The sequence below is a fragment of the Rhinopithecus roxellana genome, chromosome 13, assembly GCF_007565055.1.
Source record: "Rhinopithecus roxellana isolate Shanxi Qingling chromosome 13, ASM756505v1, whole genome shotgun sequence".
Taxonomy (NCBI): Eukaryota; Metazoa; Chordata; class Mammalia; order Primates; family Cercopithecidae; genus Rhinopithecus; species Rhinopithecus roxellana.
In genome coordinates this window covers 83,527,128-83,544,732 of record NC_044561.1, presented here as the reverse complement: position 1 = coordinate 83,544,732, position 17,605 = coordinate 83,527,128, and the positions used below count along the sequence as shown (strand labels likewise).

Sequence of the window (17,605 nt, the reverse complement as noted above, 5' to 3'; positions counted from 1 at the left end):
CTCAAAAGGAACCTGCCAACAATTTTGAAGCAATTTTTCCATCTCATCTAGATGGGATTTCCAAGTCATAATTATCTGATAATTACCATCCGGACAGCTGTTTTGTGCATGGCATTAGGTTTAAGCATTTGACAGGGAAGGATGAATGCAGTTTTACAGATTTTGACATTTCTTAGCACCTTGAGGCTTGCTCAGAAGGCAGCTAGTTACCTAAGTGCCCAAAGTAAGACATCTTTCTAAAAGTCAAATCTTGGAAAATGAGCACTTCTTGTTCCATTATGGTGATAAACGTCTGTTCCACAAGCTTTAAGAGAGCTGAGAAAGTCTCATACAGGCTCCAGGAAGCCAGGGCAAAGCACATACTTCTAAGCTAGGGCTTAGAAATGTAAAATAAATCTGAGATGCAATGGAGGGAGGGTGTCTGTCTCTCTCTCTCCAAGCAAGACCACCAGAGTACAGAAACAACAGACACAAAGAGAAGAGCTGTCCAGAAATATTCTCACCCCACACTGTCTGCCTGGTTTATTCTTTCTTTGACCAAGCATTAATCGAGTGCCTTCTGTGTACTACACTAGTAACCACTGGAGATGGTGCAGCAAGCAAGACAGGCAGAAGCCTATGCTCCTGGACATACAGCTATGGAAGGAGAGAATTGCACAAGCAATTCCAAAACAAGATGTGATGCCTGCTTTCCTAAGGGCTGCTTATACAGAAGTTTAGGCAGTGTGTGCCAGTGATCAGGGGATCTGGAATGCTGGGGAGGAAATGACAGTTATTCTAAGAATCCAAGATTATCAGAACAAGCAGGTGGAGAGAGAAAATTTTTTTCCAAATAGAAATAAGAGCTTGTAGAACACCAAGATATGGGAAAATTTGTTGCGCTGAAGGACCCAAGGGCTGCTTCTGTGGCTGGGAGGAGTATGGGAAGGGTGAGGAGTTGGGGAACTGAAACAAAGTGGCAGAAATGAAACTAGAGACAGAGAGAAGCTGCATGGTAAAGGCCATGGTAATGGAAAGAATGAAGCGTATATGAGAAGGAGAGGTATGGTCATGCGTGCCTTTTAGAAAGGAGATTCTGACAATTCCATAGAGAAAGCATTGGAGCCTGACGAGACTGATGGCAACAAGATCAGTTATAAGGCATTTGCAGGAGAAAATAGGGTGATTGGATTAGGATAGTTGTATCTCTTAGCCATGGTTACCATGATGCTCAGTAACAAAAGGCATGCATCCATTAGCATATATTTCTCAGTCATACCTTTGTGGCTGACAAGTGTGTGGCTGATCTGGGCTTGGCTGCAGGCTTCATATGAGTCTGCTCCATGTGCCTCTCATTCTCTTTGGACCACTGGCTTCTCAAGACAGTCTTCTCATGATGTGTCTCAAAGAAGACACACATCCTGTTTTGCTCTTCTCAAAGCAAGAACACAAGAAGACGCACCCAGCTTCAGAAACACATTTTGGATTCAGGCTCATATCAGGTCAGCTAACACCATTGGCCAAAGAGTATCACACAGCCAAGCCCCAAATCAGGAAGCAGAAAAAGTGCATCCACCCACCATGAGGTTATGGAAAGTGTGTGGACATAAAACCTATTATGGGGAGAGGAAGTGAGACCAGCAGTTTGCTCTGCCTCCACAGTAGCTGTAAAACTGGAGATCAGTGGAAAGCTAAGCAAGAGACTACAGAAAAAAATAACAGGACCTGGTCATTGGTTTAACTTTAGCCCCTCAACAGCTGTTCATGCGGAGGTGAGTCAGGAGAGGCAAGGATTTTGTAAACTATTGCAAAATTTCCGGGTGCTATTATAACTACAGTTGAGGATTTTAGCAAGGCAAGGGCATGATTCACTTTACATTTTAAGATTCCATTTGATGCTGTTTGTAAATGCATAGGAGGCGAGAATGGATGAGGGGAGACAGGTCAAGGAGCTGATGACAAAAATAGATTCTTTTTAAGGAAGCATTAATAAGGTTTTCTGACATGTATGGAGAGGATAAGAAGGAGAAGAATCTTAAGTAACATATGATTCTTTGCTTGGGCAACCAAGTGTATTGTGGTGCCATTCATGGAGATGGGGAGACAAGCTGGGAGATGAGGAACACATTTAAGATGAAATACCAAATGTTCCATTTAGGACAAATAAAGTTTGATATGTTTGCGGGTCATCGGAATGGAGATGTCAAGCAGGTAGTGGAAATGATGAGTCTGAAGTTCAGAGGCAAGGTCTTGGTTGCAGATATGAACTTGGGAGTCAAGAGCATTAATTGCAAGTAACAAAGTAAGAAGGTAAGTGTAGATAGAGGAGAGGGCCTAGAACATGTTGTGATGTTGGATGGGGGAGGAAACAAACATTCACTGAAGGAGACTGAGGAAGGGCCAGCCAGAGATGTGGAGAATCAGAAGAAAGGGGGCCACAGAGCCAGAAGAAAGTTATAAGGAGGTTGGAGCAGCCAAGTTTATCAGACCTCGTCCAAGGTCCTCCTTCTAAGGCCAGCACTTTCAACCAACCATCACCTCCTCCAAGAAGCCTACCTTCCGCCAAATTTAGTACCCTGCATGGGGGTATATTCTGTGATGTGTGTGCCTCCCCCTTAACTCCCTGAGGGCAGGAACTGTATCTTACTCAACTCGTGCTCCTTAACACCTAGCAGAGGGCTTTCTGTGGAATGAATCAATGAACCCATTAGTTATTGATGTCTCCCATGTCTTTCATTCTCACCTTGTATGGCAACCATCCCCAGTTCAGGCTCCCAGCACCAGGACACTGCTCTCTCTGCTAGAACCAGTCTTCCCTTTTCTGCAAATTCCTTCCCTCTCCCCCAGGGACAGTAGGGTGCTGGAGCCACCTCATACAGCCTCCAGAGAAGACATCATACGAAGTGCAGCTCTTCGTAGGTTCCTCTGGTAATGCCACGTTGGTAGTCTGAAATCAGCCGTGATGGCAGTATTTACACCACAGAAACAGGACCATGTCAGAAGGCCACTGCTAGGGTCTTCCACAAACTATCCCCACAGGAACCAGATAGGTAACTTGGGGATTGTGTGGTGATGTCTTAATGAATGAGGCCTCTCAAGGTTATTCAAACATAGCTCATGGGAGCAAAAGTATCACCACCCAATCCCCTTAATATTGACCATTGAGTTTCAGGCTCTATGTTAGGAAAATTAGGTGATGCCCGGAGGAAGGAAGGGTTCTTCCAGATCCTACTGTGGAAGGGCTTACCTAGAAAGCCGAATCAGTCTCTTTGTTCATCACAGTTTAGGTCCCTCAGAAACTGTTCATTTTTAAGATGAGGATCCAGGGTAAAGAGTTTATTGAGGGGGAGCAGTATGACAGTGGAGAGGGAGAAAGAGGGAAGGCAGCCCACAGCAGCTGTTCTAGCAAGACTATTACCACAGTGGGCAACCAGGGCTGACTCCCACAGTGAGAGTCTGGGAAATAGGGGACAGCCTCTGTCTCAGAATGACTCCATCCGAGAGGCAAGGGAGCTTGCACCCACTCCTCAGAGTCATTGACGGAGAACAGCTTCTAGGATTGTTCATTTCTTGGCACTTCTGTGGTTCAGGAGAAAGTCCTAAGGCACAGAGGCAGGAATGGCTATTGGGAGGCAGCTGGCACCCACCAAAATGACACCTCAGGAGATGGGGAGACATAGGTGAGTACTGATGGCAACTGCTGCAGGGGCATCTGTGATTCTTAAAGTTCATTCAGGACTCTTACAAACATGGTAGGCAGACATGGTAAAACCCTGTCCCTACTAAAAATACAAAAATTAGCCAAGTGTGGTGGCACACACCTATAGTCCCAGCTTCTTGGGGAGCTGAGGCAGGAGAATCACTTGAACCCAGGAGGCGGAGGTCGCAGTGAGCTGAGATCATGCCACTGCGCTCCAACCTGGGTGACACAGCAAGACTTCATCTCAAAAAAAAAAAAAAAAAAAAAAAATTGCTAGGCAGAAAAGGTCCAGATGCACTTCTGAGGGCTCTTAGAGAGTAAAGGAAGGCTTTACCCTGGCTTTCTGCTGTGCCTGGCAGAGTACAACAGAATTGAGAATTTAGGGTGCAAAGCCCAACTCTAAGTGCAGACCTGACCCCTCACCAACTTCATAAACTTGACAAAGTGGTTTAACCTCTCTGAGCCTCAGTTGTCTCGTCTTTCAAATGGGGAGAACAAAACCCACTCTGCATACTTCATGAGTGGCCACTAGAACTAAACGCACTGTTGTACTAAATGACTAAAGGACTTAGGGATGCAACTGTCATGAAATTGCTTCTTTTCTGTGGGCTTGGTCACTGTCTTACCTCATTTAATTGTTCAAACAAAGAGATTCCCACCCAAGTGATATTATACAATGTAAAGCCACAGCTGGGAACGTCCATTTGGAAACTACACCCAAACAAGTGTAAAACTACCCAAATAAGAAAATGTGAAATGACATGCCACATATGTTCCAAGTTAGAAATAAATTAGGAAAAATCCCGGGGCTTCTTATTTTTCCTAAAAGAATTTGTTGGTTGAGTCGAGCTGACCACAAGCCATAGAGAGATTTTAAACTGTAGTACTGGGGAAATCAGAATCTTTTAGGGTGGGGGTGTTGGCTCTCCAAAGGTAATAGGGTTCAAAGAACTATTTTATGAACAGCAATGAAACTTGCTGCATGAAACTTGGTATGAATGAGTATCTATGCCCGCATCCGTACTAAAAAATATACATGCACTGTGGGCTAAATTCCTGTTGACTTTGGAAATAGCCACCCTCCTGTTTCCTGCACAACAACTGCCAGGAGGGAATTAGAGAATGAAAATGCATGCTTCTTAAGGCAAGCAATGAAAACAGCATTAAATGTCAGGACTGAACAATCCAAGATGTGCTTCACATGCTCTCAGATCAGTATTGCCTTGAAGATTTTTGCACTGGCACTTAATGTTCCTTGTGTCTGTGAGGCAGGGAGGAGGGAGATGATCTAGTTCAACACTGTGCAGGCCTTTCCAAAGGTCATTCACGGATGAGAAGGGTTTGGTGATATCATTTGGCTTAGCATACCACAAGAAAGTGTTTTGCTGCCTTCAGGAAAAGTTACTGGGATGATGAAAATGTTTTATATTTTTGTTGAAGTGTGGGTTCCATTAGTATATGCATTTGTCAAAACTCATCCAATAGTAAGAACACTTAAGATCTGTGCATTTTACTCTATGCAAATTATGCCTCAATTAAAAAACAGTTTGGTGCCCTCTTGCTTTGTTACTTGCAGAGATCAGCTTAAAGCCAACCCTCACCATGGCCTGTCTCCCAATCAACTCTCCACTCTTGCCCTTTGCTATGCAGCCTCATTGCCTCCCAGTATGCACATGCATGCACACATGCAGACACACGCAGGCTAAGGCACACACACATACACACACGTGCAAACACATGCTGGCAAACACACACACATGCATCCACACATGCAAACACACAGGCAAATGCACACACACACCCACATGCAGACACACACAGGCAAACGCACACACATGCAGACACACACAGGCAAATGCACACACATGCAGACACACACAGGCAAACACACACACATGCAGACACGCAGGCAAACACGCACACATGCACACATGCACACATGCAAAAACATGCAGGCAAATGTGCGTACACACACATGCAAGCACATGCAAATGTGCACACATGCATGCATATATGCAAACATGCCACACATGCATGCACACATGCAAGAAAACACACACATCCACACATGCGAACACACACAGGCAAACGCACACACGTGCATGCTCACATGCAAACACATGCACATACACACACACGCATGCTAAGAATCACCAGCAGATGCTTTTTTTTTTTTTTGACAAGAGTTTCACTCTGTCGCCAGGCTGGAGTGCAGTGGCGTGATCTTGGCTCACTGCAACCTCCGCCTCCGAGGTTCAAGCAATTCTCCTGCCTCAGCCTCCCGAGTAGCTGGAACTACAGGTATGCACCACCATGCCCAGCTAATTTTTGTATTTTGAGTAGAGACAGGTTTTCACCATGTTGGCCAGGATGGTCTCGATCTCTTGACCTCATGATCCACCCGCCTTGGCCTCCCAAAGTGCTGGGGTTGCAGGTGTGAGCCACCGCACCTGGCAGCAGATGCTCATTTTTTTGTTTGTTTGGGAAAGGGTTTTGCTGTCACCCAGGCTGGAGTGCAGTGGTGGGATCACAGCTCACTGTAGCCTCGACCTCCCCAGCTCAAGTGATCCTCCCACCTCGGTCTTTCAAGTGACTGGGACTACAGGCACATGCCAACAGAATTGGCTAATTTTTATTTTTATTTTTTTGTAGAGATGGGATCTCGCTATGTTGCCCAGGCTGGTCTTTAACTCCTAGATTCAGGCAGTCCACCCACAACACCTTCCCAAAGTGCTAGAATTACAGGCATAAGTTATCACACCTGGCCCAGATGCTCATTTAAACATACAGTATGTGGAGCCAGGGACTGGAGGGGTGAGGGAATTAGGTGCTAGAGTGAGGAAAAACTCACAAGCCAGGCATCTGCCTTCTGATCATTTGGACCTGCTGGTCTGGTAAGAACGTGCCCCAACTCAAGCACAAGCAGGATGACATCAGCACCATATGGACAATGGTGAACTTGGAAGAGGCAGAAGGACTTAGGGCGGGGTGAGCAGAGTAGAGGTGGGAAGGAGGTGAGACCCCCACCTAGCTAGACCGAAAGTCTCAAAGAGGGCTCAGGAGTGTGCTTAAGGTGCCAGCTACAGAGAAGGGGTGCTAGGATGTGAGAGAGTGACATGAGGTCCTTAACAGAGCTCCTGGCCCTCCTCGCATCTTCCTTAATGGCTAGCCTCTCAGGAAGGAGGAGCTCTACAGGCCTCTTTTCATTTTGTTTTTGAGTTATAAAAGTAATATATATTAATAGCCCAAAATTGGAAGCAGCCCAGATGTCCATCAACAGGAGCATAATTAAACACACCATGGCATATTTACACTGTTGTAAAAATAAATGAGCTGTTGATGCAATGAAAACATTGAAAGAGTCTTTTAAAATGATGCAGACATAAAAGAGTACACGCTGCAGGATTCCGTTGCTATGAAGCTCTAGGACAGGCTGAACTGCCCTGTGGTGAAGAAACAGTGCAGTGCCTGCCTTGGGCGAGGTTTGCAGGAGGGCATCCGAGAACTTTCTGGAATGACGGAAGTGTTCTGTGTCATGGTAGAGTTTGGGTTGCATGGGTGTATGCGTTTCTCAGAACCTGTTGAATGGTACAATTTTGTTGTGGGAATTTTACCATATAAAAATGGCATCTAAGAATAAAAGACCCATGAACTGTGAATGATCTCTACTTAATGAGATGCAGGCAGGAGTGCTCAGGGGTGAAATGGCCTGGTCTCTGCAGTTTACTTTGAAGTCCCCACAAGCACATGTGGACATGCCCTGCTTTAAAAAAAAAAAAAAAAAAAGGTATAATTCTTGCAACTTTCCTAAATGCTTGAAAACTTTCATAGCAGCATGCTGGGTTTAAAAACACTACATAGACTCAAAATAAATTAAGTAAGGTGGGGAAAGGAGAGAGAGAACATTGGGCAGAGACCACATTGCTTCTGGAACATTATCCAGGGAGTGGCATCTGGGGTCTCTCTGCTTCCAGCCTCACTCTGACCAGTCCCCGCTGCCCCACAGAACACTGGCCTCCTTATAATGCATATTCAAAATGAGATCTCATGGACATGTATTATTCATTCATCAATTACATTTTAAGCACGTGGTCTGGGCCCAGCCCTGTGCCAGGTGGAGGGTAAAGTCAGATGTGGTTCCTACCCTTGCAGTGTCTGCAATCTAGTAAGCTATTGTTCAGTGATAGGTTTAGAAAAGAAGCAGCCTCGGGTGCAAGGAAGTGGACCCAGTCCCCAGTAATTGAGAATGTATTACACCCCAGGCCCTCTTCAACCGTTTTAACATGGATTAATTCAGTTCAACCTCATAAGCACCGACAAAGCAGGAACTGTATTATCCCCATTTTACACTTTGAAAAACTGGGGCTTAGGGAAGTTCAGTTACCTGTCCACGATGATACAGCAAGTGAGTGACCAAGCAGAGATTCAAAACCCAGGAAGTTAGCTCTGGAGTCCATGCCTTAAATCAGAGGGTTGCAAACATTTTCTATAAGAGGCCAGAGAGGAAATATTTTAAGCCCTGTGGATCATACTGTCTCCATCAAAACCACTCAGCTCAGCTGCTGTCATGTGAAAATAGCCATTGATGATACATAAATGAATGAACTGAGTTCCAATAAAATTGTGTTTACAAAGACAGGCTGAAGCCAGATGCAGTGGCTCATGCTTGTAATCCCAGCACTTTGGGAGGCCAGTGCTGGAGGATTGCTTGAGGCCAGGAGTTTGAGACCAGCCTGAGCAACATAGCAAGATCCTATCTTTACAAACAACAACAACAACAAATAAGCTGGGCGTAGTGATGTGTGCCTATAGTCCCAGCTACTTGGGAGGCTGAGGCGGGAGGATCACTTGGGCATAGGAGTTCAAAGCTACAGTGAGCAGTGATTTCACCTTTGCACTCTAGCCTGGACAACACAATGAGACCCAGTCTCTAAAAAAAAAACAAAAAGAGGCAGTGACTCCTGCCCCAAACCATCCATAGCTGCAGCAGCTGGGAGATGTTCGAGCTGGGCCAGAAGGCAGCTGAAGGAGCCCTCATTCCTGCCTGTCACATCCTTGTGGAAGTACAAGGGTCAGACAGCAAGGAGTAAATACAGGCTTTGAGAGCCCAGGTCTCTAACAGTGAAAACACAAAAATACACCCGTGGGTGCATGTAGCAGTTCATGACCAAAGGAAGGCTATAGAGAAAAAGGTGAGAAGTTAAAAACACAAAGAAACTCCACAAAATAGTGAGCTGCCTTTGGCCTCTGGAGCCAAATTTAGAATTTCAGCCACACTGTTCGAGTTTTCATGTGAACACAGGAAGAGTAAAGTTGAAAAACTTTGGTTTAACAGGATTCCTTTTGAAAATGTTTGGCCAAAGAGAATTTTCCTGCTAGGAGCTTCGCTGTCACTGTCTCTTGGTTTCTTAAGGGCGTGAAATCACTTTACTAAGTTCTTGTTGCTGACAAGGATTTGACCCTGGAGCTCAGAGGGCAAGCCGTGCTGGAAATGCTTTGCCCCTCATAGAAGACATCTGTGTGTGCAGTGCTGAAAGTTAAGAGCTCAAAAGGATTCCTGAGTGTTTATCTACAGTTTCACATCTACCCAAGGGTGACTGAGGATAGCTCCAAGAGCCTCTTTCTCTCTCCTAGGGGTTGCCATCTTGCTGTGAGGAGCCCACCTCTCCCCTTCAACAGTGACCAGAACACAGGGGATTATCATAGTCAGTGTGGACAGAATACTTGGAGGAAGAAAATCTCCTTCAATACAACACGTTTGTGATGCAGTCCTGTGTGTTGGCCTCTTTACACCAACCCGGCTGATGAAAGTAGGACAGTCTACCCACAGTCAGGTTGAGTGTGTACATGAAGTGAAGTCACCAGCTGGACTGCGATGGGGTCAATCTGCCATTTTTCCACACCGAATTAACCAGGTTAAGCCATTGCTCTAGTGTCATAGAGATAGGACTTGAGTCTTTCCTTACTCGCAGGAAGGCATTTGGTGGCGGGGAAGCATGTTCCAGCTGGGGGCCAGCCAATGGCTGACTCGCAGGGATTGCAGATCACTGGAGAAAGAGTCCAGCTAAATCCCTCCGTGACAGGACATCCCTAAGTCACATCTTCACAGAAAGGGTTGGCTGTTTAGGGCATATGGTGTCCATATTTTCTGTCCTGTCAGAAAATAAACCCGACACACCCATCTATGGATACACCTTCCCATATGCACACTCCAATAGTGAACTGGTGCTATCATGGCAAGAGGTACCTTAAACCGTGTCAGAAGGGCCCAGAACCACTCTTACTCGATAATCACCACTTAGGTGTTTAATGAAAACAATGCAGAAGTCAGCCAGCCTCACTTTCCCTTCCCATGGACACAGAGAAGCTTTTCACTCCCTGCAGGATAGTGTATATTGGTTGGGGCCTGTAGTCCTCAAACCTGAATGCACACAAGGGTTTCCAAGAGAGCATGTGAAAAATGAATATCAAGATCCCTTCCCCAGAACCCTTGGAGACCAGAAGAAGTGGATCTGAGCTTTATACTTTCTCTAAATCAGTGGTTCTTAAACTTTCCTGTGCATCAGAACCACCTGCAGTTAAAGCACAGATTCATGGGCCCTGCCCCAGGGTTTCTGATTCAGGAGTTCTGGGTGGGGCCTGAGATCCTGCATTTCTAACAAGTTCCCGCATGCTGCTGCTGCTGCTACTGGCCCCAAAACCACCCTCTGAGAACCACTGCTCTAAGGAATCTCTTCTATTTTGGGGCAGCCGGCCTCGTGACTTTGGTCAAAGGCAGAAGCAGTGTCTTCTCTACATCATGAAAGAAACTATTTGACTTTTGTCAGCCAAGTCAGCACTCCAGTACTCTCTACCTGCTCTGCTTGATATTGTAGCCACAGTCACATGTGGCTCTTTAAATGTAAATTTGGTTAAGGATGAGATTAAAACTGCTTTTTTTTATTCAGTTGCATGAGCCACATTTCAAATGCCCAACAGCCACATGTATTTAATAGCTCCCATGTTGGAGAGCACAGATACAGAACCTTTCCATCACCACAGAAAGTTCTGCTGGTCAGTGCTATTCTGTAGAAACTCCAAGGCTGGAAATTTTGAGAGCACTTTGGGATGCTTTTAATGAGCACTTTGAGAGGCCAAGGTGGGAGGATCACTTGCTTCCAGGAGTTCAAGACCAGCCTGGGCAACATAGTGAGACCTAGCCTCTACAAAAAAATCAAAAATTAGCCAGGTGTGATGGTGTGTGCCTATAGTCCTCAGGAGGCTGAGGTGGGAGGATAACTTGTGGCTGGGAGGTTGAGGCTGTAGTGAACCAAGATCACACCTCTGCACCCCAGCTTGGGTAACAAAGTGAAACCCTGTCTCAAAAAAAAAAAGAAGAAGGAACTCCAAATACGTTTCTCTCTTTCCCTTCATTGGCTGTTTTCCCCATTCTGTGAAAAACAAACCTCCCAAAATCCCTTTACTAACATCAGAAATGGAATTTTAACTTTTTCTTCTGTTTTGTTTGCCCACAACAGCAACCCTCCTCCACTTCTTCCCATCAAGTTAGGGTAAGGACAGAGACATTTTGGTACAAAAGAGATGAAAAGTTTATTCATATTTTTCCATTGCCCATGTCATGAAATTCATCCTAAAAGCAGTACGGGTTTAAGAAAGCAAAAGTTCCCTGGAGGTAAAGGAACGTGTGGACAGGGATATGTTGTGGGCCACAAGAATCTCACAGTCCCAGATGGAGAGTTCAGGTGGCCGTGGGGCACTCCAGCCAGGGCCCTGCTGTTGAGGGTAAGGCCAGGATGGAACTGAGAGTGGACAAGACAAAGACAAGCCTTGGGTTTCCAGAAGAGCACATGTCTCAAGTGTAGGCTGCGGAGCTGGCTGCTGAAGCTGTCTGTTGGTTTTTCATTGCTGAAGCTCTCTGTTGGTTTTTCATTCTAGAGGGGAGACGTGGAATCACTGCTACTCAGAGTCGTGTGGGCAGATGCCTTTTCCAAAGCCTAACTCTGCTTTGGAAGCCTAGCTTGTCAGAAGTCTAACTCTAACCCTCTCTTACAGATCCGGCTGAATAGCAGGGGGCTGATCTACTCCGTGGGCTTGCTCCTGGCCTCTGTTTTTGTCACGGTAAGTTGGCAGCTGTCTCCTCATACTTGTGTTTGCCTGTTCTTTCCTCCCCTTGGGTTCTTTGGAGACCAGATGAGCTTGGCCTCCTGGTGACTGGAGACAAGCAACCACCGTGTCCCATCTCCTGGCTCTTTCTTCTAGAAGTGAGTCCTAGCAACCCACTAGAATACCTTCTCCCTTTCTGAAAGAAGCCGGCCTTCCTCTCAGAGGCATGACCCTATCTTAAGTAGAACACATACTGTTTTCCCAAATGCAAAGAGGAGATGCCACTTTGCCTGCAATATTAGTCTTGGAAAGGTAGATTCCAATTCATTGATTGTTCCAGGTTTCCACATGAATCCATGAATTTGACTAATACTTGGAAACTAAAAATATATTTTATTGACAGTACATTTTGAGGCCATTCCACTGCTGTCTCAGCCATTACGCCCACTTGTGCACTTTAATATTCCCAACTCAACTGATGTGTTTGGAACAAGTTCACACCAATGCATAGACTCATCCACATGAAGCATCCATTAACATACAAATATGCTGTTGGCATTAATAAGCATTGAGACACAATATGTTTTTTCCTTAATTTTTCAAGGAAATAGTCATTGAGTTACACCTGGCATGTTGTTAGCATAAATATGCCAGAGAATGGGAATTCAGAAGGACAGGCAGGAAGCAAAATAAGTAGTTTATAGGATCCGGGTGTGAATTGAATGCCAAGATTTCACCAAAGCAAATACTGCCTTATGCAAAAGTGAAAATCGACATCATTCGTGCTCTTATGGTTTAGGAGGTCCTGCAGTTCTTCTATGACTTGGAGTGGTGACAGCTGTAGTAGCCACACACCATATACTTAATGTTTTGTATACATATTTTCCCATTTGGAGCTCATCATGCCCCCCATGAGGTGTCACTAATGTCAGCCTATTATACAGATGAGCGACTGAGGCCTAGAGAAACTAATTGACTCATTTTTATTGACACCGAGTGAATGGAGGAACAAGCCAGCTGGCACCAAGGTGCACACTCATAGCTACCGTGTGTCTTTTTAGGCTATGCTATAGTTACACCATCTACAGGAGACCTGGCTAACTACTAACTGGGCTGTCAAAATGAGGTTGCCAAAATGCTGAAGAGAGGCAAGTTTGGGGGAGGAAAAGCAATTTTAAACATCTTAAGTTTGCAATGCCTCTTTGACATCCAAGGGAAGAGGTCAAGAAAGCCATTGGAAATATAAGCCTAAGTTCACGAGAGATGTTCAGTCTGGAGACACCATAGTGTAGATGGTATTTAAAGCCCTACAGTTGGGAGAGATCACCAAGGGAGTGAGTGCACACAAAAGAGAGAAGAGGCCCAATATCTCAGTGTTGAGGCAGTCTGACACTCACAGGTCAGGTCGATAAGGAAGAAACACCGAAAGAAACAGAGAAGGAACAGTTTGGAGATGCAGGAATAAAACCAGGAGAATGCGGGGTCCTGGAAGCCACCTGCTGGAGGGTTTTCCAGGTGGAGGGAGCTATCGACTGAGTCAGGGAGAGGAGCCCTGAGGATTGGTCATTGGAGTTAGCAATGCAAAACCGTTGGTGCTGATGAGAGGGTAGTGCTGTGCAGTTGAGTGGAATAAGTTAATAAAGAATGGAAGGAGTGAGATTGGAGACTGTGAGCAGACATTCACAACTCTTTCATGTTATCTGACTGTAAAGAAAGGAGAAAAATGGAAATTCAGAAAAAAGTGTTATTTTAAGATGAGTGAGATAACAGAATCTTTGTATGCCAATTAGAATAATCCAGGGATGGAGCTGGGGCATGTGGCTAGAAGAGACGGAGTTGCTGGAACCAGGTCCTTAAGCAGGGTGGGAGATGGGATCTGGGGCATGCAGGGTGGAGTTGAGCTCCCTGCCAGGAGAGAAGGCAGGGAGGTGGGGTTGGGAGCTCTGTGCCGTGGGGATAAGTGAGGACGGAGAAGCGAGTGTCGGAGATTGGAAGAGAGGGGAGAGGTGTGAAGTAGCCATCTGGGGAAGGGAGAGACAAGGGACTAGGGAAGGATGAGATGCCTGCTGAAGAGCATGAATGACCCACTTAATGTCAGTGGTCTCGATTTGTAAAATAAGACCCATCAGCATGGCTGGCTGACTTCCTCCAGCCCTGATGGTCAGCTGCATGGATGCGGCATGAACCAGATTGGGACCTGGCTTGAACTGGAGGGCTGTGGCTTGACCAAGCAAGGACAACCGAGCAAGAGAGAGGCGAGGGAATCAGGGTGGATGCCCCGGAGTGACTCTAGCGAGTGTGGGTGAAATTGAAGCAGAGGAAGGAGAGAAGGAAAGGGGCAAAGTGGGTGAAGCCTAGAGAAGTGGTGATGGTATCAATTAGGTGTGGACTCTGGGCATTTGCAGAGTTGTGGGAGCTGGGGAATCGGGAGGAGTAAACTAGAAAGGAAGAGATTGGAGTCAGAAAGTGGGATGTGTGACACTAAGATAACACAGATGCTTCTGTCAGTGCCAATAGCAACATCTAGGCCCCAGTGCCACCCCGCAGACCTTTCTGCAGTGAAATGGCCTGCACTTGGGCTGGACAATACCACTGGCTACGGTTGGCTGTAGCACTTGAAATGTGGAGCTGTGTTTTAATTTTATTTCATTTATATTTGGGTAGCACATGGGCTGGTGGGTGTGAGTGGCTGAGGCCAGATGAAGGATGAGGACTTGATGGGGCAGGGTGTTGGAAAGACCCTCTCCCCTCCGGGGGCATTGAAATCACAGAGAAAGTCAGCAGGAGTACAGAGGAGACTGGCAAGAGCTGGGGCAGAAAGCTTCAAGGATGGGCAGTGGCCGGGGTTACATTGTTGGCTACAACAGGAGGAACCAAGAGTAACTGTGGGAAGAACCAAGATTCCAGGCTCAGTGTTTTTAGGGAGGAGAGAAGGAAAATGGTCTGGAAGCAGCCATGAGGAGCTGTGGGGAGGGAGCAACTTCCTTACCTCCAGAACAGCCATGGGAAGAGATGCAGCCACCACCGCCTGAGGACTGAGGGATCAGTGTGCCCAGGGGAGCAGGGGTCTGCTTACAGCAAGATGGGGAAGGCCCAGAACAGATGCAGGGCCCACAGGGGTGTGGTGTTGGAGCTCCATGGAAGAGGGTTGGCTGCTGGGATGTGCTTGTGAGTCCTGCCATTTGTTTTAGTTATTTTTCTACAACCAGCAGCTTCTGGCTTCCTTTCTTCCTGATGTTGATGTTCTCACCTCCCACAGTCCAAGACGAGAGGTGGATTTTGCAGGCTCAAAGAGGATCAGAACCTTGCCCGAGGCCCACAGTCAGCAGTCCTTCCCTGGGTCCCCTGGGTTCCCCTACCAACCCCCCAGAGGCTGCTGCCTCCTCCTGGTGCCCTCTGAACCTGTTCTGTGCCCTGCAGGTGTTCGGCGTCCACCTGAACAAGTGGCAGCTGGACAAGAAGCTGGGCTGTGGGTGCCTCCTCCTGTATGGCGTGTTCCTGTGCTTCTCCATCATGACTGAGTTCAACGTGTTCACCTTCGTGAACCTGCCCATGTGCGGGGACCACTGAGCCGCTGGGTGCCCGCAGAGGCTCAGCTCCTTCTTTTCTGTGCAATACGAGACCTGGCCGCACCCCGAGTCACACAGGACCACGGGGCCACGGCGTTCGTCTCTCCTGTGCTGTCCTCAGGCCTCCACTCCTGTTTTGGTGGCCCAGGCTCTCCCTTGCCCCATCGTCACTTCCCCAATCCTAGGGTCATGCCCACCTACCCTTTCCTGCCTCCTCTGTGTGAAGACATCCAGCATCCACGTGACTTTTCCAGCTCAATTTTGGAACAGTGACTGAGATTCCAGAAAAACTGGCTGCTAACTGGCCCGAGCCAGGCAACACTGATTCCAATTCCTCCTCCTTTTTAAGTTATTTGATGGAAGACTCACCTAATTTGTGACCTGAGACTGTTGAAGAAATAGAGAGGAGGGGGTCCGTTGATTACAGAGAGTGTCTGGGATTTTGTTTGGTTTGGAGATGATGCCTAGGTTACTGGATTTGGGGGGATTGTTTTCTTTTGGGGGCCTTCCCCTTTTACTCCTTTTCTTCCAGAGATCAAGAACTACTCTTGCATCTTCTTCTACTGGGCTCCGGATTAATCAATGACCCAAAGGTTGCACCTGCCGTGTTGTCTGGGCCTGCGTCCCAGACGTGTTGGAGTATGCATGGATGTAGAGCTTTTTAGAGGAGCCACTGGGCAAGGCCACCGAGAACAAATGCATGACATTTTATAGCCAAGGATGCCTCGCTAAAGTCTTATGGGCGTCCCCTGGGGTTGGGGGTCACAAGGTTTTGGAGGAAGAAGACAACTTCCCTCATGTCCATCATCACCATCTCTTTCTCACTAGGTTCTTTCTAGTTTTCAAGCAATAGTTCTAGCCTGCCTTGGACAAGGGGGCCCCAGTTAAACTACCCATCCATGAGGTGCCAGGCAGTCAACAACAGAAGCTTCCCCGACTTGTGAGTCCCTGAGATGCGCTCTTGTTGTTTGGCATTTGGGGTGACAGGGAGTGACCCAGAGGCCACCACTGCTTTTCATGCAGGAGTTACAGACACTGGTTTCTTGGAAAATGGAGAGAAGCGCACTTTGCACAGACATCGTCAATTAAGTCCCAGTTTGCCACTTGGTATTGAGTACACTGGACCCTGACCGCTGGCTCTTGGGCAAACGTCCTTCCTCACGGGGCGCCTCCACCAAGCCGGCCCAGCTGCACCCCTCCCTTCCTGGAGGGATGGCCAGGGAAGAAGAAAACAGAGAACTGACACCTTTGAAACCACAGAATGTGTTACATGCAGACTCGCTCAAGGGCGTAAGTTATTGTGAACGTTTTTGCCAATCACTGCTCAACAGCCCTGCTAGATTTTGTATGATGCTGAATTATTACGCAGACTAATTCCACCCAGTCAAGACACACCCATGCTTGTTCACTTGTATTTATTGAAACTGTGGATTCTTGCCCGTGCTGTCCCTTGTATTTACTTTAAGCACTGATCACTTATCATTCATTCGGTATGGTTTTCCCTGTCCCTTGTACACATTCTGGTATGAATTTGTAAAAAATAACCTGCTACAAATTGGTTGAATGTTTCTGTCTATGATGCGAGCCAGCATTAACGAACAGGGCACGTGCCCGACTGAGGAACAGGAGAAGAAATCACCAATTTGGGCTCTCAGAGCTAAGACACACTTATTGATTCTGTTGCACATTTTGCACTGGTTTATGGCAATTGTTTTCTTGGACGGATAGTGTAAAATAAACTTCTCTGTTCTCTATCCTTCCCAGAGCAGAGTGCATTACTTTCTCCCCTGGAAGGCTGTGTGTTTTTCGTTGAGGAAAATGGATGCAAGGTAAAATGTTTGCAGTCACTATGTGTCCAGGTATTTGCCACCTGCTGTTTCTGCGTTGCCTCACCTGGAAAGCTGGCGTATGTGTGGCAGATTACGAGAAGGAAGTGGCCAGCTGTGGGTCCCCTCTAAATCTTGAAGGGACTTTAGGCCTATCATCCTGTCATAGAATTCTAGAACTCTACCTGTCCTAGAATACATTAGTTAGGAATTCATTCTTTCCGTTGAACATGAGAGAAGGAGCATCACAGGACTGACGATGACATTCTGGAGTGGCCAAGTTCTCCATTCTGTCTGATTTTAATAGTTCTTAATTGTGAAAATGAAGATTTCTCCAAAGCTGATTCCTTAAAAGTGACAATAACATAGTTGTAATAAGCTGTGTTCTGATGCTAGGTGATGCTCAAGAAATAACTACCCAGATCTGA

At 46.6% G+C, this 17,605-nt stretch overlaps 1 protein-coding gene across 3 annotated transcripts in view; it reads left to right on the top strand.

Moving 5' to 3' along the window:
• The window catches only part of SLC24A3 (solute carrier family 24 member 3), a 502,594-nt gene extending 485,487 nt beyond the window's left edge, over window positions 1-17,107 (top strand). For all 3 annotated transcript variants that reach the window (XM_030915170.1, XM_030915172.1, XM_030915171.1), the window contains 2 exons: window positions 11,732-11,797; window positions 15,203-17,107. In XM_030915170.1, the coding sequence (XP_030771030.1) occupies window positions 11,732-11,797; window positions 15,203-15,352 (216 nt within the window). In that variant the 3' untranslated portion in view covers window positions 15,353-17,107. The remainder of the gene's footprint in view (window positions 1-11,731; window positions 11,798-15,202) is intronic.
• The last annotated feature ends 498 nt before the right edge of the window (window positions 17,108-17,605 follow it).